General features: G+C 37.9%; 3 protein-coding genes across 3 annotated transcripts; 1 reads left to right on the top strand and 2 right to left on the bottom strand.

Annotated features, from left to right (window-relative positions):
* Positions 1 to 656: 656 nt before the first annotated feature.
* On the top strand, positions 657 to 22,443 carry rassf4a (Ras association domain family member 4a). Its single transcript, XM_059323786.1, has 11 exons — positions 657 to 911; positions 7,303 to 7,371; positions 7,506 to 7,581; positions 16,219 to 16,325; positions 17,495 to 17,574; positions 18,746 to 18,915; positions 19,296 to 19,397; positions 19,475 to 19,526; positions 19,608 to 19,729; positions 20,611 to 20,708; positions 21,957 to 22,443. The coding sequence occupies exons 1-11, from the start codon at positions 826 to 828 to the stop codon at positions 22,024 to 22,026; spliced, it is 1,032 nt and encodes a 343-aa protein (XP_059179769.1). The 5' UTR covers positions 657 to 825; the 3' UTR covers positions 22,027 to 22,443.
* On the bottom strand, positions 4,592 to 6,229 carry LOC131958651 (C-X-C motif chemokine 11-like). The gene is made up of 4 exons (XM_059323788.1): positions 6,151 to 6,229; positions 5,841 to 5,970; positions 5,669 to 5,752; positions 4,592 to 5,184 (listed from the first exon to the last, which is right to left on the bottom strand). The coding sequence occupies exons 1-4, from the start codon at positions 6,215 to 6,217 to the stop codon at positions 5,037 to 5,039; spliced, it is 429 nt and encodes a 142-aa protein (XP_059179771.1). The 5' UTR covers positions 6,218 to 6,229; the 3' UTR covers positions 4,592 to 5,036.
* On the bottom strand, positions 12,628 to 13,762 carry LOC131958650 (protein DEPP-like). Its single transcript, XM_059323787.1, has 2 exons — positions 13,669 to 13,762; positions 12,628 to 13,267 (listed from the first exon to the last, which is right to left on the bottom strand). Exons 1-2 carry the CDS (start codon positions 13,695 to 13,697, stop codon positions 12,859 to 12,861), a joined length of 438 nt encoding a protein of 145 aa, XP_059179770.1. The 5' UTR covers positions 13,698 to 13,762; the 3' UTR covers positions 12,628 to 12,858.
* Positions 22,444 to 22,747: the final 304 nt, after the last annotated feature.

Here is a 22,747-nt window from a genome sequence, read left to right as displayed (position 1 = left end):
GCATATTGGTGATATCAGGTGTAGAGATGCCTATAATGAAACTAAATGGTACTTTGAGTTTTTGAAATTTATTTTTTTTTGCACTCTGAGCACCACAAGCAATGTTTCTTTCAAGATATGATGACCCAGTTACTTAAGAAGTTGTTGTGAGCAGTTTCCTCTACATAAAATGCATTCTTTTGGCACTTTGAGCACTACATGCTAAGTACCATTTACTTTATATACAACCACTATATTCAACATCTCTTCCAGTTTTCAACATCTCCAATATCACCACACCTAGCCGCTCACGCCAAAACAATCTAGATGTGCGAACAGTTACTTTAAACATTATACAGGGAAGAAGCAGCAACGTTAGACAAACCTGAATCAGCTCTTAAACAAAACTAACTACGAAGGTCAATCAAGTCCTTTACCTTTACGCCATAATGAAAAAAACATCTAATAACTAGAATTGAATAGAATGTTGAAAAACACAAGACATGGATGTCCATTTAAATGTTGTATTTTGTACTCAGAGTGAACAGGAAAGAAAAAAAAACATTTCCAGGATCCAGATTACACATTATATCCAATGAACATATCAATATGTGCATTTTCAGTATATCAAAAAAAAGTTTAAACTGATGGCTGTGGCTGATGAGGCTGAGTCAAAGCACTCAGAGAGGCACCTTTATCTGGAGGAGAGAAGTATGCAACCCTGACCCTGCTCGCTCCGCCTAGGCTCAACGCTGATTGACTGAGGTGTATGAGCGCGGCTTTCTATTGGACCATCCCGTTGTCAGTTTTCTCTTCCAGCTCTGAATACCGCACGACCAGGCAGGCATGAGGACTGATAGTGAACGAGACGCGGGTTACATCGCTGGTGCTGGTGGATATACGGAAGAAGACGGAGGACGCATTCTGCTATGGTAAGAAACCAAACTGATCACATTTACATGTTATTTTTTACTCATAAGATCAAGAAGGAAGGGGTTTTATTGATGCGATCATGTGGTTTAACCCTGAAAACAAAATACTGCCCACAAAAGATGTTCTGAAGTTGATGCAGGTTAATAACGGTGCAAACTCAGATTTCTGCATTAAGGAATAATAATGCATTGGCCACGGTATGAAAAACTTTGCTTGTCGTCAGTTTGAATGTGCTGCAAAACTACACGTTAATCTTAATAATAGCTGCAATAGAAATAATGCATCCTCAGCAAGTGATTTGCTGTTAAATTTCTCCTTCCAGTCAGTTTTTGTGTTTAAATATGTGCGTTTGTGGAGAGGTTTTGTGTGTGCGTTAGTTGGAGCAGTCCTGGACATTTCACGCGTGGGAATGGGATTGTCTCCGGGCGCAGCTGCTGCCCAGACTAGGTGCGATAATTGGATATGAATCTCGCGATCATCAAACCAATTAGCAGATCTGCAGTGAAGGTTCTTTGTCCACCGAAGGGGCTTTCTTTCACACACAGGTTATGCGTATTTCAGTAACAGTATCAGTAATAAAGAGAAGAAAAGAAGAGACAGATTCAGTAAATTCACCAAAATCTGAGCATCTTCCAACAGTGTGACCCCTGTTATCTTTGAACAGCTCTAAGTGTTTGGTCCATCTCCTGTGCAGCCATGTGTAGTAGCTGAATAATTCATAATAATGGTGACAGACTGGAATCTTTTAAGTAATGGAATATTTATACACCCATTATTATGTATAAATATGTATAAGAGATAGACTGACCATCCCATTATGCACCTACGTTGTCAGCACTTTTCTTGGATGAAAGTGGAGGTGGGCAGAGGTCAGTAAAGGGAGGGCTGATGGGAGCTGCTATTGGCTCAGTGATTAACATAAATGTACTGGGGCTTTACTAGGTGATGAATATGTCCATTAGAAGAGTTTGGATTTAAATCTACTGCTTTATGACCATGATAAGAGCAGCATCAGTGTGACAGAAATCTATAAGCTACTCCCTCTTCCGTGCTTAGTGTTCATTGTTTAGCTGAATCTGCACCTCACCTCCCAGAGATCACTTCCCAGTCAGACGGTTTTGTGGCCAGTACTGGGCAGTCTGTTTCCTGGTTTTTGTGGTGACTATGGCTGCTCATGCAAGCATTTTTTTCTTCTTCTAATTTTTTTTTTCCCCTAAGAAACTTCTGTTTCAGCTGCAGGAAATTCAAAAGAATCACTTCCTGTGTACTAAAATTATCCTGGGAAAGATCTACCTCACTTGCTTTTCAAAAACAACAAACAACTAATTACAAATAAGCCTTGATGAATCAGGTTAAATTCATTATGTATGGTTCAGTATTTGATTTAAGTGGAACTGCATTTGCATTCAAAAGTCACACTCAACACTTTAACTGATTAACCTCGCTTTTGTATCATGTGATCAAATTAGGCCCTGCAGCTAAATTGATTATGTCAAAAAGTACTGAGAGTTACAAGCAATAACTAGCAAGTAGCAGTGTACGTGAAGATTGCCAGTATATATCCTGCTGGCTACATTCCTGCAGGTGGAGTCAGAGATCATAACCCAAGTTAAACTGCTGTGTTTCTTCCATCACTGAGTTAGAATGAGCTAAGCTGCTAAACTCTGCAGCTCAGGGTGAAATTCAGTGTACATAACACTTTAGACACTAGGTGGCAGCATCTTAACACCAATATCATGATTGTGGATACAGTGATGTTGTAGATATTATCTGTTCAGTGGAACACTGTGTGTGTGTGTGTGTGTGTGTGTGTGTGTGTGTGTGTGAGTTCACAGCACACAGCTATGGTTAGAAAAGATAAGATGTTCTGGCAATAAGACATTTTATTTACCCTTCTAATCTTACAATCTGCTGGCTCTTTAAGTAGGTTTTAATAATTGTATTTTTTTCTAACTCTGTTAATAGAAAAAAAAACCTTACAGTTGTCGGACCAAAGCTCTTATAACGTAAATATAAATACCCCAAATCATGTTACCTTTAGACATTAGACTATTACGTCACAAACACAATTTATTACCTCTCAATACAACAGATTTACACATTCATAAGAGAAAACCCATAAAACTTGGTAATCATTTGCATCATTTAATCAATTTACAACCGTATATTTAATGATTTGCACTTCATTATGTTTTTACCTCTCAATTACAAAAGTGTGTGGTGTGTTGCAAAAAAGGTTAAACAAATCTATTGAAGTTTACAAAATACTAAATACATAGTGTTAAGATTTGAAATGTTTTGTTCAAGAAACTCATAACATAAAAACTGTAATTTAACTCAAAATAGGATTTCAATAAGTATTCGGATTACATGGTTGGTGGATCGATTCCCGGGTCACCAAAGTGTCTTTCAGCAAGATACTTAATAAAAAGCATTCATTAGGCAGCAGAGTAGACCCTCTTAATCTAATTTAGTTTAGATTTTGCATAATTATTTATGTATTATTATTACTTTATTACTGCATTAAGCATATAATAAGCATTATAATGTTGTATTAAGTTGATATGATGTTGGGTAGTTTATTATAGAACTATGGAAAACATATAATAAGCTGATGGTCAAGATTTCATTACTCAATTTGCAAAATGACGACAGCTTTCACATCCGCTTAGCAGTTTGAAATGTAAAATTTCTGCTTAGTTATAAAACACACTTACTTACATCAGATTAAAGGAACTTCTGTTGGAAAGATGCCATCCAATAACAAGATAACAAGACAGTTATCTTGACAGCTGTAAACAGATCCCTAATATGGGTATCCTGTTTATCTTTATCACCAAATTGTATTTGACTTCAAAGACACCTGATTGCTCTCATTGTATTTATCAAAAATCATACCAAGTAGAAAAAGTCCCTGCACTGCCTGACCTGGCATTGAACAATGGCCCCTTATTAAGCAGTTTACTTTCACTTTCCATATTACCACCCTGTGCTGTCAAGCATTAACTTAGAACAAGATCACATATCAGTTTTGCCAGAGACCGTATCAATACCAATGGGTGTGAAGTGGAAAATGAAACGGGTTAGCACAAGTCTTAGTTGTTCACTTTCCATGACCAGGACTGATGTTGCCGCACGGCAAAAGTATTCTGGCGTAGGTGTGGGTGTTTTCACTCATGTTGATGGTTTCAGCCCTGTCGAATGCTTTACAAGAAATCTCAGAGCTGGTGTAAGGCATGTTTACTCGCCATCATAAAACACTTACTTTTACCCTCCCACGCCGCAGTCACCTGATGTTGTGCAACACCAACAATAGTCTATAAAAGTATAAAACTACAACCTGTGATATGCACAATTCATGGTCCAATGTTTTCTAAAATACCTCCAACCAATGCTCTTACATAAAGTGTTTTTTCCCGGGAAAAGATATTTATACATTCACATTATCATACTGAGCAGTTAGCCCCTTTTCTGGCTTGAGATGTTTTTACAGATGTTTTCAAGTGAGGCATGTTTGCTTTGTGCCTGCCACTGACTCACATCCTGCAGTTTATTAACTAAAGCTGTGTCTGTCAGTTAAGTGACCTCTCATATCCTGCCAAGGAAATAATCTTCTTTCCCATCATTCTTTTCTAAAGATAATCAGGAGTTTTAACAATGAAAACCACACAAGGCCACATTTTTCTTCATATATATTTATTTACAAAAACAAAGTTAGACAAATCCTCATTTTGATATAAAAATAAATAACCAAGTTAGTCTCTTAGGTTAGGGTTTTCCAGCTGTATACACAGAACTACACATAAACAATACATTGCAAATTAACAGTATTTTTTAAACTGTTAACATTTATGACAAGCCTCCAGGGCTCAGTTTTCAATATTGCATCCATCATTTGCATAGAAAAAGTAATGCTCCCAGCTGCTGGCCAACAAGGACAGTTTGATATACAGCTCATACAGCATTTTAAGGGAGCTTGATGTGTGACGTTTACAGAAAGAAAAGTGGTAGCATGCTGTTTTTTAACAGCCTCTGGTGGCCCCAAAATCCACAGTGTGGCAAGAATCAGCATGCACACGCTTCTCTCCTTGCAGTAGCTTTGTATCAATTGTCAGGCTGGTTGATTATTCAGAGTTAGAGGAGGAGGAGGAGGATTTTCTGTGGTGGCTCCGGATCCTCAGTCGAGAGCGCTGGCGCTTACGCTGACCTTCTCTCCCACCCCTTCTCCTCCTCTTCAGGCATGTCTTCACATCACGACCCAACTTGTTAGCTCTAGAAAACACACACACACACAAGTACCAACTTTAGTCTGGAGGAAGGGATGTGAATCGATACTCCTGTAGTTTGATCAGACAAGTCAAATATTTAGATAAAGTGTAATGGTTTTGTGCTTCAGCATGAATGCATTTTATGGATGAATGCTTGCTGTTTTTTGTCTAACAAGTAGTTAAACCCGTAGGGGAAAGAAACTGCTCAGCCAGGTGCTTTGTTAGTACAAGAACTGGCTTGGCAACAGCTCAGATACTGTTGGTGATCATTTTCCGGAAACGGGTGGAACCCCTTTATAACCTGTTATGACACAGCTTTAATCTGTTGCACCTTGCTGTGTGCAAATGAACCTAAACTGAAGGAATACATGATACTCTGACAAAGCTGAGTTTCCCTCATATGACCCTTACAGAGGCAAGTTTTCAGGACATGGTTGCTGTGCATGCCATTAGAAAAAAACTAAAGCTTCACTGATGAAAGCTCTCACCTATTCCAGCAGCGAATCAGCTGTTTGCCCATCGGCCCCTCTGGATTTAGACACACTGGATTATTGTTATGCTTCAGCGTCACTCTGAAAAACACATGAACCCACATATTAATCATCTGAACATGTGAGTGTGTGCATCAATGTGTGTCTGGCTGCAGGATCTGGTACTCACATGACGGTGACTTTGTGACAGCTGGGGCTTTTTGGGTAGACTGTGAGTTCTTTCAGTTGTCCTCTGACACCTGGTTGTGTTTGCGGACACAAACATCTCCCCGGGACAAACTGAGAATCTGACTCCTTCACTGCGCAGACACAGACAGTAACAGGATTACAGGTTAATTCAGTTCAACAGGAGCAGAGATTATGTTACTGCAGGTTCACATTCTCAGATAGTTTTGCCCAAAAAACCCCAGCAATCCCCACTTTTACTCTACCCAGATTTTATGAGCGATTACTCAGATATAAACAAAGATGATTCTTACCTGTGATGAATACACAGCAGAGGCTCAGGAAGGCGAACTGACACACTGAGTGAGGATAAAGCTTCATACTGGTGGCGAGCTCAGCGTTGACACTGAGCCCCTGAGCCACATGTTGCTGTTTTATACTCTTGCTCCTCCCCCATACTCAGAGCTGGGCTTTCCAAACCAGGAAATTCCCCATGGCACTTTCCCTCTGAAATATCAGGACACCGGGATCAGGATGCAGGGATCAGGGACACCATTCCTCTATCTTGTCAGAAAAGACTTGAAGGACACAGTGATTTATTGTTGTCCTTTAGTTGTCCTTCTGTTTTTACTGTGCAAAAAAGTCACCTTTTTGTTTTTCTTAAGTTTGCCACAGAGACAGCTCTGTAGTGTTGACTATGATTATTATGGTGCTAACTGTTCATGTTATAAAGCTTGCCACAGTAGCCGGAGTTATCCTTGAATTAGACGGATGCCACAGTGTTTTGCCACAACATGTTAGTTTGTTGGCACAGTGCCAGTACACCATGTGATTTCTCCTAAATTCCCTTGTGCCTGTTGTTACCACTGAGGTCATTTGCTAAAAAATAAAACTTTCCAGTCCTCAAATTAGTGAAAAAATAAATCATGGAAACTAATTTTCATGTTTTATATTAATTCTTATATGTATATGTGGTTGTCAATCCTTATCCATGCAGTGAAAGGAATTTTCTTTCTGGGAATAATTACGTTTAGCTGATGATTTTCATTATCAATTAATTTGCAGATGCTCGATTAATTGTTTTATTGTTTGGTAAATAAAATTTCATAAAATAGTGATAAAATGTCCCTCATAGGTTTTCATATCCAAGGTGATGTTTTAGACGTGTTATGTGTGGTTTAAGATATTCAATTTAATGTGATATAATACAGGGGGAAAAAAATCAACATATATGAGAGGCTGAAAACAGCATTTTCTGACATTTTAGTATCAAAAAATATCGAAAAGAGTAATGGATTAATAGATTAGGTGGTCATTTTTTCCTCTTCTGTAGATTTACTAATTGTTGCAGCTCTGACATGCACATCATCATTTATATAATTTATATCAACTCATTGAGTCATTAGTTACGGTTGAACAATCTTTCTGTTACTAATGATTGTCTCTTATGTGGTTTTCTCCCACAGCTGGGCTCCAGTCAGAATGGGTGAGCGTCAGACCTACGTGAAGCTCAGTGAAGAGAAACTCATACCAAAGTAAGTCCTTTCACTTCACTCACTGCACAGTAATTACATGTTATCAAGTAAATGTATTAAATTTCATCACTACATGCATTGTGTGAGAGCTATGAGCACCAATCTACCCTTTGTGGTTTTGTCTTCATGTTCAGGTCGGACATCTTGTCACTGCTCAAGACCTACAACTGTTACCATGAAGGGAAAAACTTCCAGCTGAGGACTCGTGAGGTAAGACTGACAGGTCACCTGACAGGAGAGAGTGCCGTTGGAAATTAAAAGGTAAACAGGGAGAGTTTTTGACGACTGCTCAGTAGTATGTGTGGGGGCGTGCTGGATTGCAGAATATAAAGCATTGTAAAATGGGTCCCACATATAACAAAACTGGAACCAGTTAAACCAGAACTTTGATTATCTAGAAGATAGAGAGGAAAATAGACTTGAGTCAGTGGCAGGTATTCCTGGCTTCCTATCCAACATACCAAATGGCTGACAACACACAAAAAAACCCTTTTCCCTTAAAATGAAAATGGAAGCAGTGAGGGAGTGTCAGATTTCAGTCAGATGCCCTAACTGCCTGCCAAAGTATTTGCACAGTAAACCTTTTGCTGTTGTGGTGTATTTGTTTGATAATTGTTCTATGGGTTTCATGGTCGGGAGTTCCCCTTTGTGTTCACCAGCAGATTGAGAGACAGACGGTGTGTGTGCACGCGCGTTTGTGTGTGTGTGTGTGTGTGTGTGTGTGTGTGTGTGCGTAGGGCAGGGTGGTCATGACCTGACCCTCTTTTTGTCTCACCAACCAGACTCACTGCATAGTTTCATTTTGGGAAAATCCCCCCACAGTCATAGACATAACATGTGAACATCCTACACATGTACATATAATATAGGGACCAATGAGATCACAACATCAACATAATATTAACCAAAAATGAAGAATAAATAGCTTGAACTAAACGGAAAAATGGTTGTTTTTACTGAGGATTGATATTTAATGAGAGGATATTAAACTGAGCTCATTAAAGAGAATGACTCAACACACTGGGTTACACCACTGTAATTTGTAATAGGTCCTCTGAAGCTTTAATGTGGGATTTCACTATGTGTCATCTTTTCACTTCGCTGAAAATTCAACTTAGTAATGGAACAGAAATGTGCGTCTTCACTCACAGCTGAATAGATTCAATCCAGATTGTAGAATGACCTAGTTGTGAATTTCTCAAGTAGCTGAATAAAGAGGGGACTGCAGTGAAAAGTGTGATATTCCGGTATGTGTTGCTTTCTGGGCTCTTAAACAGGCTGGTTTGGTGAGGAAGTGGAAGTTAAGGATCTGAGCCAGAACAGGACAATGATTCACTTTCAAGTGACAATGGTTCACAAAAATAGGAACTTTGTATGCTACATAGCACCAGCTCTTTTGTCAAGTACAATACATTTGCTTTGTTGGTAACCCAATATTAAATGTGATCATATTAACCCTACCGTAGCAGCCTGAAACTAACAAAGTCCACATATATTGCATTGAAAAGGTTTCAGATGTAAGTAACATACTGTTGATCAAAAATGTTAGTGGTAAGCATACATAAGCATAAATAGGTATAGACACAGGAACACTTGGCAGGAACACCGAACTCTGGGGCCTCACTGAGTCCTAAATCATACTGTGTAAAATGTGGTGGGCAAAGTATTTATGTGTGTATTGTGCAAAGACAGCATTGCTAGCACAGTTAAATTTGATTGAAATGCTGCATTTGTCTGCAAAAACAAATCTTTTTTTACTGCAGCTGCAAAGAAACACCAGCATAATCAGAACATCTGCATGTTATGAAATAGGATCCTGTTGAATAAACACGTTTTACGTTCACTGTTAAATTCCTTCTGTGTAAGTTTACTCTTTGCAACATTTTTTTGTCAATATAATGTCTTGTCAAAATGCTCTGTTCAGTGCTGCTACACCATATGTGGTGATGAAAGTGCTGAAGCTGTGGCAAGAGTTGCACAATTTCCATTGTCTTTACTAAACAAAAAGCAATTGTGAGAAATAAAACTAAGACATGACACCATGAGAACTATCACAATGTGAGGCTGCAGTCTTTGGCAGTCCTTATTACAGCCTCACTTATATATAGTAATTTCAGAAAGCAGCCATCGGCTTCTTCTATTTTCATTCCAGCTCCAAAATTCACTACATCAGCCACCACACTGGTCTTCAGACTCTCATATCAGTCGGAGTCTAGCCCATGTGTAGGATCCTAATGTCCTCAGGGGAAGAAGCTCTTTCTGAGCCTCTCAGTGTTAACCTTGTGTATCAAGCACCTTTTTCCCGACCTCAACAGGAAGAAATGGCCGTTATAAAAGTGCGTGTGACTCTTTTTCCTTTTTCATGCAGCGTCTGCTGTAAATTTCCTTTAGGCAGGCTAGAGCTTGTTCAGCCAAACAAATCATTCTTTGCAGGGCTTTGCAACCCTGTTTGCTGCTATTTCCTTACCAGACAGTGTTGCCCCCTGTCAGGACGTTCTCAATGGTGCAGGAGTAGAACTGGTCATTGAACAGCAATCTCAAATAGCCACCTTTCTTGTCCAGGTGAGAAGTTCTGATGATTATCAGAAATCAGGGAAGTGTTCCTCTATGTAACATTGTTAAAAGGTGATGAAGTAAGCCCAAAGGTTACTCACAAGTGACTCATTAGATATTTTGTGGATTTGAGGGTCACAGCATTACTCAGCAGTGAAATTCTTGGGTTGGAAGCTAACCAACATTTGGAAACTCCTAATGTGAATTTCTAGTAAATAAAATGACTGTGTGAATGAGCTTAGATGAAAACCAGCTGTAGACATGCACCATCATTCCCAGACAGACATTTACCTGACGTGTCTGAGTGCTTGTTTTTATCATTTCTATCAATCACCCACACTGATGCAAACAGGTTCTGTGTGAGAAAAAGAAGTGGATTTGATGTGTTGTTTTAAGATTACATTGCAGTCACATTCTGCAGGTGTAGTCAGGTGATGTATGTTAGTCATGTTATGGGTGGAATTGTCAGGTGGGTTGTCTTGGCACCATCCACTGTAAACTATAACCACAGTTTTAAGGAGAAAGCAAGCTGTAACATGAGTGCCTACTAAGATTACAGTTGTACTGGCTTTAAGATGTGGATGATTCTTATTACTGCTGGTATGTTCGCCTTTCACTGCAGAGCAGCATCATGCGGGAGCTCATCAGAGTTGCCAGATGGGAGATGGTAAACAATCCTACCAGAGGCTCAAAATCATAGTATTTTGTGGAAAATTATCGTATGTAAGTCATAACCACAAGAACAAATAGGCATGAATGTGTAAATTTACAAAACACACATCATTTAAACGGCTTAATTACATGCCCACACTGACCACATTGGGCTTTTAAAAAAATTGTTTTAAAGCAAGCTGACGTAGAAGTTGAGGTAAAAGTATAAAATAACCAGTCCTCCAATTTTGGTTATTTTATACTTTTACAAAATTAATTACAAGACAGCATGAGTAGAAGCCTGTTTACATTCTGCATTAACCAGTTAAATCATAAGCAAAGATAATGGAATAACTTACTGGGCTTAGTTCAAAACAACACAGGACACCTCAGTGAGGAACTTCATGCACAAGCTGCTACATGCTCCACTGCAGAGCTCAAATGATAGTATATTGTTGCACTTTTGCCATTATTGATCATACCTTATACATAGAACAAAATTATCATACAACTGGCAACACTAGAGCTCAAACTAATTCACTGTCTTACTAAAAAGCACTTAAGCAGGGTGGATTAATGCTAAAAAGGCAGTAAATCTGTGTGTCTCCTGGGATTATCATTGTATTCATTCAATTATTTGCTCAGATTATAATGTGGTAAAATCAAAAGAGTTCAGTCTGATCCATGTCAACACTGGGCTCAACGCGGGAGTGGCTGAACGTCTGTGCCTGTGCTTGTCTGCCGTGATGACCCAAATATCAATCTATATGCAAGCAGCTCCCTCTAGTGGCTGCATCGAGAACTTTTAAATGTAAAATGCCACCACTGTAATGTCCCTGGTTGCCACTAGGGGACAGTGTTGGATGCTGGATATTTTTTTTTAGATGCAAAGCACTTCAGATCCTTTACCCAAGTAGAAGTAACAAAACAACACTAGACCTGCTCAATTTACATGTCCTGTATAGTATAGTATAGTATAGTATAGTATAGTATAGTATACCTTTATAGTATAGTTTAGTATAGTAAAGTATAGTTTACCTTTATAGTATAGTATACCTTTATAGTATAGTTTAGTATAGTATAGTATAGTATAGTATAGTATAGTATAGTATAGTATAGTATACCTTTATAGTATAGTTTAGTATAGTATAGAATAGTATAGTATAGTATAGTATGCCTTTATAGTATAGTATACCTTTATAGTATAGTATAGTATAGTATAGTATACCTTTATAGTATAGTATAGTATAGTATAGTATAGTATAGTATAGAAGTTTTATGAGCCAATTGTGGTAATATGAAAAAAGTATTTACAAAAATGGCCCTCATGAGTGTTTGGATTATTGGATTGGATTATTGGATTATTATGACTAATGGTTCAATTTACAAATATGATTTTATTGTAGCAGAGCCGGTCAAAGGAGGTAATTTTGAACCACTTTATATACTATTGGGCAGAGGGGGAGTGGTCTGTAAGTAGTAATAACAGCGGTGGAAGGAGTAGTAGTAAAAGTAGTAACAGTTTACTCTGTTTGCCCTGTGACTTTACCTTATTATGTGTAAAATTGAAAACGATTAGCATCAAAATATACTCATTAAAGTTCTTATTCACTTATTGGAGCATTTAAGATTTATATATGTATTATATTATTGGGTTATAATTGTTGATGCCTTCAAATGGGCATTATGTTAATGTTGCAGCTGGTAAAAGTGGGGCAAATTTTAATAAGTTTTATACTGCAGTGTATTTTGTATCCCACAATTAATATCCCATGTTAACAATATTTTGTGATTTTTGATGATTATATTTTGTAATATTATCTCAATCTGCAAAGTAACTAGTGACTGAATTTTATTTATTTATTTATTTTCATTTTTGTAACTTGATGTATTAAACAATTATTTTAATAGTCTCAAATCATGTTCATGATTTCAGTTCTAGTGGATCTGAGACGTGTTGGTATTCAGTTGTAGAGTAACTTCAGAAACCGCAGAGAATAAACATCATCATGATTATTTTAGTATTTTATTACAAACTATAGACTTAACATCTTTACAAAACTTCAAATGTAAACATGTAGACATGTAGTCCTCAGTGCATAGAAATAAATAAACTTTTCCATCGGGCCCTTTGGTGATTTTGTCTTTGTTCAGCCATCATAATAGTTCCCATCACACATTGTTTTTATCTTCATAAACAGAGCAGGTTCTTCCAACCTTGTTTGATTATGAGATATTCCAGCAAAGTGCCTTCAGGGCGTTCCAAACAAAGTACGTCTCTCTTTAAGTCCTTATCTGTCCAAACAGCCAGTCTACTGGATCTTTGCCCCTGCAGTCTTTTTCTCTGCTCATCTTGAGAGAAAAATCCTCTGCTCCGCTGTTGAGACTCAGACTGTAATGTCTGGAAGTCCTTAGTGTGCGGGGAGAGCCGCGAGGAAACGAGGATGAGACAGACAGCTTCATCTGAGCCTTTGAGAGCTGCCTCAGCCTGGGGGGCCTCTGGAGTCTGACGGGGCCGCAGCTCGGGGCCTCAGCAGGGCAAGCGAGGGCCTGGATGCTACTCATGTAGTCCTCCAGAGACTGGGAGCTCTGGGTAGTTTGAGAGGATGCAGAGTGGACAGGCAAGTCCTCGAGCGTCTCAGTAATGGTGGGTAAGAGAGGCAGGGGAAGCAACAGCCGCCTGTGTTTCATACTGCAGCGGGAGAGGAAAAATACAATAGTTAGACTGTGGCTCTTGGTTAACAGACTTTGATGACTGAGAATACATTAAGCAATGCTGCTAAAAACCTTCACAAAGGTTGTTTATCTCCACTTGCTGGTGTCCTTTGATTTGTAATAATTTTAATATAATAGATAAACTGATAACTGTACTTTTCTTTTCTTGTTTGATAGTGTGAATTAGAATTAAGAGTTAAAATTGCTGTGAAAACATTTAACTCTACCTCAGTTTGTGTTTTTTCTGGTTTGTAGCAACATTTAACAAAATGTTGCTACAATTCCTTAAAAAACAACTTGTAGAAAAGGCTAAATTGTAAGACATCTATAATTTTAAAAAAACTAATAATTAAGAGCATAAAGTAGAAGAACTCTCACCTTTGATGCTTGAGCTGTAGAGTAGACATGCAGAGTGAGACAGAGTGATGTGTAGTCCGCTCAGTTGAGTATGACTGGACCACAGTGTGTATCCAGGCTTTATAGAGGCAGCCTGAAGCAGAGCGATTAACCGCTACTTCCAAAAATAGCACTGCTGACCTTACTCGCATCTAATTTGTGTGTGTGTGTGTGTGTGTGTGTGTGAGAGAGAGAGAGAGAGGGTGTGTTCATGCCTGTACAGGAAACTCAGGAGTGGCGGGTCACTGTGGTTCAGTGGTGCAGCTGCTCTCAATGTTTATATTCCAGAAACAATGAAGCCTTGGGAGCAATCTGTCTCATCTAAAAAAAACACTTTCTGCTTCTTTTTCTCTCTTTTCTCAAATTTATAATGATCATATAATCTAAAAATAGTGCTTAAACAGACCATTTGTGGTGGTTTTGTGTCTGTAGTGTTCTGGTGGGGTTTTTTAGCCAGTTAGTGACTCTTTTTAGTAATTTTGCCTATTGGGACCTTTATGGTCATTTTTACATAAGCCGTCTGAAATCCTTGTGCATCATGATTGTGTGAGTGGTCACATGCTCCAAGACGACAGAATACTTTTCAGCATTTCTACCAAAATCTCAATATGTGTAGTTTTAAACTACAACTAAAAGTTTTCCTCAATTTCTAGATGGATTCTCTTTGAATTAGTTTTTGACAGTTTGTTTAAAAAAGTATGGAAAAGTTTGCCATACCTACCTTTTCTACCTTTTTTCTACCTTTGTTGGACTTTAATAGTAGCTACATGCACCACACAGATGTTTTGGCCGTCTGCCTAAAATATAGTGCTAAAATCTGATTGTTCGTCATGACCATGCAAGCCACAAGTTACCCAAGTTAACCATTAAAACCATGAAAAGTCAGTAAACATGGTCTAGAATTAGTTCAGCTCCATATGTAACAGACGTTATGAGACAATAGGCAATGATAATAGTAATAATAGACAATGAGCACAGATAACAGTGACATCCCCCACTTTCCTACATAGGAGATGGAGACTTTGTGGTGGTTTTTTGCATCTCTTTGTTGATATTATGCATCTTTTTGTGGTTTTGTGTCTTACTTTTCCTTTTTTTTTTGTCATTTTGTGTCTTTTTTTTATTGCTTTTTGTCTCTTTGTATTCATTTCATGTCTTCTTGTAGTGGCTTTGTGTGTCTTTATGGTCATATGTGTGTTTTCTGGTCATTTTGTGTCTCTTTGTAGTTAAGTGTCTTGTGGTTGCAAGTCAATGTGTGTATTTTTTGGGTCATGTTGTGTATTTTTTGTTTGCTTTGTGTCTCTCCGTAGTCATCTGTATCACTTTGTAGTCATTTCATGTCTCTTTCTGGTCATTTTCTGTGTTGTTTGGTGCCCTTTTTGTAGTGAATTGTGTATTTTTGTGGTCAATTTGCATTTGTTGTGGTTTGCACATGTCTCTACTGGTGATATATAGATGTAGGCCTTTGCCCGGTAGGCCTGTTCAGTAATCCATGCCCATAAGCTGCCTGAGATCCTCATCAGTGTTCACATGCTCTGAGAAGACAGAATACTTTACAGCATTACTGCCAAAATCTCAGTATGTGTTGTTTTAAACTACAAGTAAAAATGTTCCTCAATTTCTAGATGGATGCTTCAAGTCAAATTCTTTTTTGATACTTTTTTGTATGCCTTTTTCCAATTGAACATTATGTCAAAAAGGATGAGCAAATTTTCACATTCTGCTTTTTTAGACATAATCGCACATCATTTGTCTATGTCATGAGCTGATTGAGGAAAAATGTATATCTTTAAGGACTTATCATTTGACATCTTTCAACAATCAACAACACATTTTAAACCGGCAGTGTGTCATCAGATAAGACTGACTTCTGAGAATTTAATTGTAAATTGTTTACTTTGGTTTTAGAATATCTGCAACAAATTGATTTATAGACTTTTCCATCGGAAAATTCTGAGTTAAATCAAAGATCAGCATTGTATCCTGAAGTAGTTATTAGGATGATATAACAAGGAAACTGGTCTGTGGTTACAACAGTCACAGTTGTGTGGTAATATTTGATTTATTATGGGTTCAGCTGTAATTTGTGCACACAGACTTCACCATTCATTCAACATCCTAAGGACAATAACTACTTTCAGCTATTACATTCAAAAGCCAGCTGAAAAAAACAAAACAGTGTGCTCAGAACACATAGAGTTACCATTTCGTCTAAATTTAGAGTTTCACTTCATTGAAATCAAAATGCCTCCCCCTGTGTGTACGTGACCCACTGCAGTTATCTCTCCATTCTCATTATTGCTGCCTTCTCAGACGTGACTTCATCCTTGTGCTGTGGAACAAATAAAGGGTGGGTCAAACCTGACAGGGTTTCTCCAAGATGAGAGGGTGACCCTGTAGCTGTGAGCGACTGTTCCTGCACGTACACCTGATATTGAGCCGATGTGGCGGACGGCCAGCAGGATTTCCCTTCTGACCACGAGTGCTGATGATTATTGTTTCATATGTCTGTGTGTGTATGTGTGTGTGCAGGAGGATGGAGAGCTCATCCTGGAGGGGTTGCTGAACATCTACTGGGGTCTGCGCCGACCAATCAGACTTCAGATGCACGACGACAATGAAAGATTCCGTCTCAACCGGTAAGACGACCTGCTGCACACTGACACAGAGATGCCTTGGTGTGCTGAACAAACAGATGCGAATCTTGTTACTACAACACAGTCAGCAGGGATCTCCCACACAATGGCAAAGAAAGTCAAACTCTAACGACTGACCTCGTTGTTCACCAGCATCCCCACCCTCTATTATGTGACTAAAAGAATTCCTTCTACCTGTGTAATATACAGGATGCTGCTGTATTAACAATTTGGCAATACTGTGAAATTATTAAAAGTTAAGGATAAGTTTTTACTGATCGGCCAAAAGGAAATGTACATGTTACAGCATGTAACAGAGAATGAAACATGAATGTATAAAACAAAATAGGAAAACAACATGCAACATATATATATATATACTGTAGTTGTTTTTTTGCACTGGCAACACATTTTAAATGTCTAAAACATTCAATTGTTGTATCATATATGATTATAAAGTAAATATAATTCAGTTTTAGATTATCATGTTAAAAAAAGACATTTAAATAAATTTTTTACTAGTTTTAGTAATGTATTGTCATTACAAGTCATAAATTAAGGAAATGACTGCAGATGGAAAATTAATCTATAGTTAAAGCTTGAGCTTTGCAAGCTTATCTGCTTAGCTTAGCAAACACCTGGATGCACTTAGCTATAGAAATAGCATAAATCTTCTATTAGTATTTAGTATTAGTATTCTATTTCTATTGATTTATTTTTTTAATTTACCCAAAAAAGTTTTCATATCAGTGCATATTGGACATAACATAACATAACATAACATAACATAACATAACATAACATAACATAACATAACATAACATAACATAACATAACATACCATTTACAAAGATACCAAAATACTATATGTTTTAGACCAATATCAGCTGACAAAATTGGCAGACCAATATATTTATCGGGTTCTAGTTCCTTTATGTTTTTTTAAGGCATGTGTGAGAGTGGGATCAATCTTTGTATCAGTGCGAAAGAGAAAACTGTTTTCTAAACTCAAGGTCCACCCACAGGTTTAGGATATCAACCGCATCTAGACCTTGAGTTAAGATCAGCTAAATGATACATTGTATTTCTGCAAAACACATGGATCCATTCCCAGTACATGTGTTAGGAATGTAAACAAACAATAAACACACTGTTCCCCTGTTTTTCTACAGAAACGATAGATCTGCTGTGGCAAAGCAGCTCTCAGCAGAGTCTAACAATAACTCCCTGGACACAGACACCGTATCGGCCGGTGAGTAATGTACACGTGCATTCTCACACACTCAGACACACCTGATGGATTAATGCAGATTACAAACACATGGGGAATCAGATTAGAGCTCCACGGGTGCTTAATTCAGCATTTCCATTTGGAAAGTGTGGCTCACATGTTGAGCTCAGATTAACATGAGATGCCACCTACTCTAGATCAGATCACCAACACTATGAATAACTGCAGATAAACCACTTAGCCTGACATTGGCCTTTTGAAGCAGTTATTTTTGACCAAGGATAAACAATGAAATAAATGTGTATTTTCTATGTACATATTTTAATTACTCCCCCTACCAACCTAAATCAATTTTCTGGGAATAGTCTTGTCTCGTGTCATATATAACCTCGCTTAAAACCCACCTGTCCACCAGTGGGTGAGGGTAAGGGTAGTGTTAGTCCAAAGTTAGACCTTGTTTTTTTTAACTGATGTAGTTTTAGTTGTGTTTTATCCACATGTTAAAACATGCACAACTGCAGAAACTAGATGTTACCTTTCAAATTAAGTCTCATACATGCAATTTGACATTACAGTTCTTCTGTTAGAAGATTTTGCTTTTTGGGGGGATCTAATCCTAACCATTCCACTACCCCTAAACCTACCCGGGCATGAAAACTTTTGTGTCTGTAAAAAAAACTATTGAATTTGATTTACACATGCACTCCAGATTTTTATTTGAGAATAAAAGTACATGGTTAACATAAATGTAAATTTGATTGGTCAAAACTCAAACAGGAATTAATACATATATATTATATAATTATAGAATTTAATTTAAAAGATCAATCCCATTTTTACTGATCCAGATCCAGCTTTGAGGCAGCATTATCTTGATATCCAATATCAATATCAGGTCAGTGCTTCCTGTTCAAAACAAACAAATTTGAAGCAAATATTTCCAAATAAATAATAAGTTACTTTTTTTAATTCAACTAAACTATGTGAATAGTCAAAATTGACACATTGTCCTGCAGAATTAGTGAAATTAAGCAAAATCATTCCCAAAAAATTGAGATGTGGACCTCTGTTTGTTATTTTAAATAGTTTTGTAGCTCATTTGCAGTATATCTGCGTTGCACAGCTGCTGATGAAACCTGCAGGCAGCATCTGAATCATGCATTAAGGCGGGTGTGTCTTTGTTTACCTTGAGGTGGGGACATGGGTGGCCAGGAGGAGGAGGATTCTCCTCAGCTGCCGAGGACCAGGAGTGACGCTTCCTTTATGCGGGTTCAGAGGCGGTCAAAGACACACACAGCCAGAGATCTGCAGCGCCTGCGCACACACAGGTTCTCAATCAACGGACACTTCTACAACCACAAGGTACAATAAACAGAACACACATGTAAGAGCACACGTTAATGTATCCCGCTGTTGACACATCTCCAGCTGCAGATGGACAGAAGCTTCCTGTCCGGGTGTGCCTGCTGCTTCTGCTGAATTACACAATAGCCTGCTGTGTGCTGATTTCATTAATGTGCCACAGAACACAAGGTTACACTGCGTTCCTTTATCTTTTTTCTCCTGAAAACCGTGTGTTTTTATTGAACAGATTCCAGCTTTGGACTAAGGGATTTCCTTCCTGTTCAAAATGTCCAAGGTGTTCAACTCCGGGAATCCCTTCTCAAATGTTAATAAGGCAAAGTTCCTAATACTTTGTGTCCTCTTAGTTATTTCTGAATGTTTGTTTCTCTTACTTTCAGACATCTGTGTTTACTCCAGCCTACGGTTCAGTCACTAATGTACGCGTGAACAGCTCTATGACGACTGAACAAGTCCTCAACCTGTTGCTACATAAGTTTAGGGTAAGCACTAAGGCACTCGTTACATCATAAGTGATGTTTCTGTTAGCTAGAAATAACCTCTTTTTGTGTTTTTTAAGGTGGAGAATAAATCTGAAGAGTTTGTCCTTTATATGGTGCACGAGTCTGGTGGTAAGTCATAACTTTCATTGTGGTTTTGTTTATAGAAATTTTGTCTTGTGTTGTGGTCACTCATTTTATTTTTTATTATAGAAAAGACTCGATTGAGGGAGGGTGAATACCCGCTGGTGGCTCGTGTGCTTTATGGACCCTGTGAGAAAATCTCCAAGATCTTGATCACGGAGGCCGATCTGGGAGAGGAAGTCACGTATGATGTGAGTCCGCCCCTCCCACCACTACTCTACCTTCTCCCATCTCGTTCTCAATAAGTGACCTCTTTTTTTTATTTTTTATTTGATCCTCAATATAGACACACAATGACACAATGGACCAATGATAGACAGTTGGGTTAAATATAGCAAGCGGTGAAAAGATATCCTGTTTGGGACTGATGCAACAATGGGCTATGTGCATGATGTGACTGCACCGAGCATAAATAAAACTGTTGCTGGAGAACTTTTCTGGATTGTCAATGGTTGGAATAACTCTCCTACATATCAACATAAAAATGAAGGGTCAGTTGATCCAAACATTATACTTCACATATATCTAAGCAAAGGCTTACGCCAGCGCCAGAACTGACTTGAATCTTGATGAGATTCGTGTGGAGCATCCAATTTTTGTAGCAATGTCTATTGCATGGCTACATATGACACTGGACAGTCATGAATGTAAACTTCAACTTGGTGAATAAAACAGCGGAGGCAAATATTCTAGTTTTTTTAATATAATTATAAGTGAAGTGATCTTTTGGGATAGTTGTATAGCTATTCTCACGTTTTATTGTCCACTGGGAAGGTCGCATCTTGTGTTAGGTAACCTTTTAATATTTTTACTTTTGAAGTAATTTTGAAGTAATTTTTATTTTATTTATGTTATTTATTTTATTTATTTATTTTACTTATCATAGTTATTATTTTATTATTTTTTTTATGATATTTATTGTTTTATTGATATTATTTACATTTTGACATAGAAAAAAAAATTAAAAAAATTAGAAAGCCTGTGTACTTACAGTATGCATACGAGTTGTATCATATAATCAAGGACATGTGTATCTCACCAATGCTGATATGTTTAAATCTTTTTCCAACAGGTTGCCCAATATATAAAGTTTGAAATCCCTGTCCTAGACAGCTTTGTAGAGAAGCTTAAAGAGGAAGAGGAACGCGAGATAAACAAGCTGACCAAAAAGTAAGTCAAGAGTCGTGTTAGAAATAGTTACAAAACCCAGTTCCGGTCTGGACAGAGCCTTCATTAATAATATACGACTATTTCATTATGTAAAGCCAACAACCGTAACTGAGGCCGGCCATACAGAAGCAAAACATGACCTACAATGAGGATAGTGGTTGTGTAAAAACATTCATCCGTCACTGTTTGCAAGATTGTGTAATCAATAACTCATATGACTGAGATTTCCACCCTGTAACAAATCTGGTGTGTGTGATCCGTGGTATGTGGATTCAAGCTACGGTTCATTGATTTATTCACACAGACGTATTTTACCACGGACACACTCATTATAACAGACAGTGCTAAAGGCTGTTATTATATTATGGAAATTACAGGTACCAAAACAAACAATGAATTGATCCTATTAACTGACCACTTATTGCTCCGTGTCATTGACCCCCTCTGTTGTCTGTTGTCCAAATATACATCAACAAGCCAAGGCTGTCCAAAGTAACAGTTTGTAGGTATTCCTATAAAAAGTGAATGCACTGGAATTCTTTCTGAATTTCTTTCCTACAAAATTCTGTATGGTGACGTAGCAAGATAGTACCAAAGCCACATAGGTCAATTTAGGGGATGAGCAGCAGGGGCGGTGGATGGCTCTCTCCCAGGAGATCAGTTTTGTGTCCCATTGGAAGTTACAGTATGTATATCTCTAACTCTGTTTTTTTCCCTAATCCTAACCAAGAAGTTTTAGTGCCTAAATCGAACCTAGTAGTTCATATTAACATGGTTAAAATAGTAACCATCAAGTGTTTCAAACAGCAACTGGTCATACCTTTTAGGAAATTATACGAATATCCCTGCAAAAGCTTTCAAATGAAACCCTTTCATGAGCAACGCTGTTGTTATACACCTTAATGCTGCTGTACATACTCAATAATGTTTATTAATGCGCTGATGGAAATAGTCCCTGTCAAATTGACATTTACTAAGAACTGCAGTGTCCAGCTGTTCTGAAGTTTTGCTTTTCCATTTCTAAAAATTAAACAATATATTAATAGGCACTTTTACATCTTTAGTCCTTGCTAAAAATCTTTAAAAACAGATACTGTGAACTGAGAGTCATAGGGCCAGGAAGGAGGCCAAGTAACATTGTTGGTTTTGGCTTACATCTTTTTTTTTTAATGTGAATGTCTCCAAATATGTGTATTTGAGTGCCTTTTTCGAGATCATTTTTAACCATGCTTGTTTTCTCACCTGCAGGTTCAGCGCTCTGAAATCTATGATCCAACATCAGCTCAAAGACAGAGCTCACACCAGTGACAGAATATAACAATAACCTCTGTGTGTGCATGTGTGTGTGCCTGTGTGTGTGTGTGTGTGTGTGTGTGTGTGTTTGTGTGTGTGTGTGTGTGTGTGTGTGTGTGTGTGTGTGTGTGTGTGTGTGTGTGTGTGTATGTGTGTGTGTGTGTGTGTGTGAGAGAGAGAGAGAGAGAGAGAGAGAAAGAGGGGAAGGGTGGGTTCAACACTAATGACTGTTGATTTACTGTGGGAACATTTGCCGATCCTATAGTGAATGTAGAGGATAAGGTTAAGGGGTAAAAGTAAAGGCTGCAATAGAACCATATCATACACCAACGTGCTTCTACTTTTAGAATGACTTATCTCAACTGTTTGTATTGTAACTACTGTGAAGTGTACCACTGCTTTGATATCTCTGCTATTAATATATTTGCATTTTGTATGAAAATTCTTATTGCAATTTTGGATATTTATACAAGCTGTTTTAGGTCATGTTTTCTCTGACTTGGACCTTTTTTATGTAATAAATCTGTTTTAGTGTGGCCTTTATGAATTCTGTTGAATCTCTGCTGACACAAAACATAATACCCAGCTTGGTTTTCCCACAAAGAAAACAGCCTTCTTTATTATTTCCTGTACTTCCACGGTGACTGGAGCACAGATTAGCATTGTTCTTCTGCGTGACCCTGTTTGCCAGCTTGTTCCCATGAGCTTGGTGTGTATGTGTGCTTCACTGTGTATGTGTGTGTATG

Source organism: Centropristis striata, chromosome 20 (genome assembly GCF_030273125.1).
Source record: "Centropristis striata isolate RG_2023a ecotype Rhode Island chromosome 20, C.striata_1.0, whole genome shotgun sequence".
Classification (NCBI taxonomy): Eukaryota; Metazoa; Chordata; class Actinopteri; order Perciformes; family Serranidae; genus Centropristis; species Centropristis striata.
This window is presented reverse-complemented; position numbering and strand designations above follow the sequence as displayed.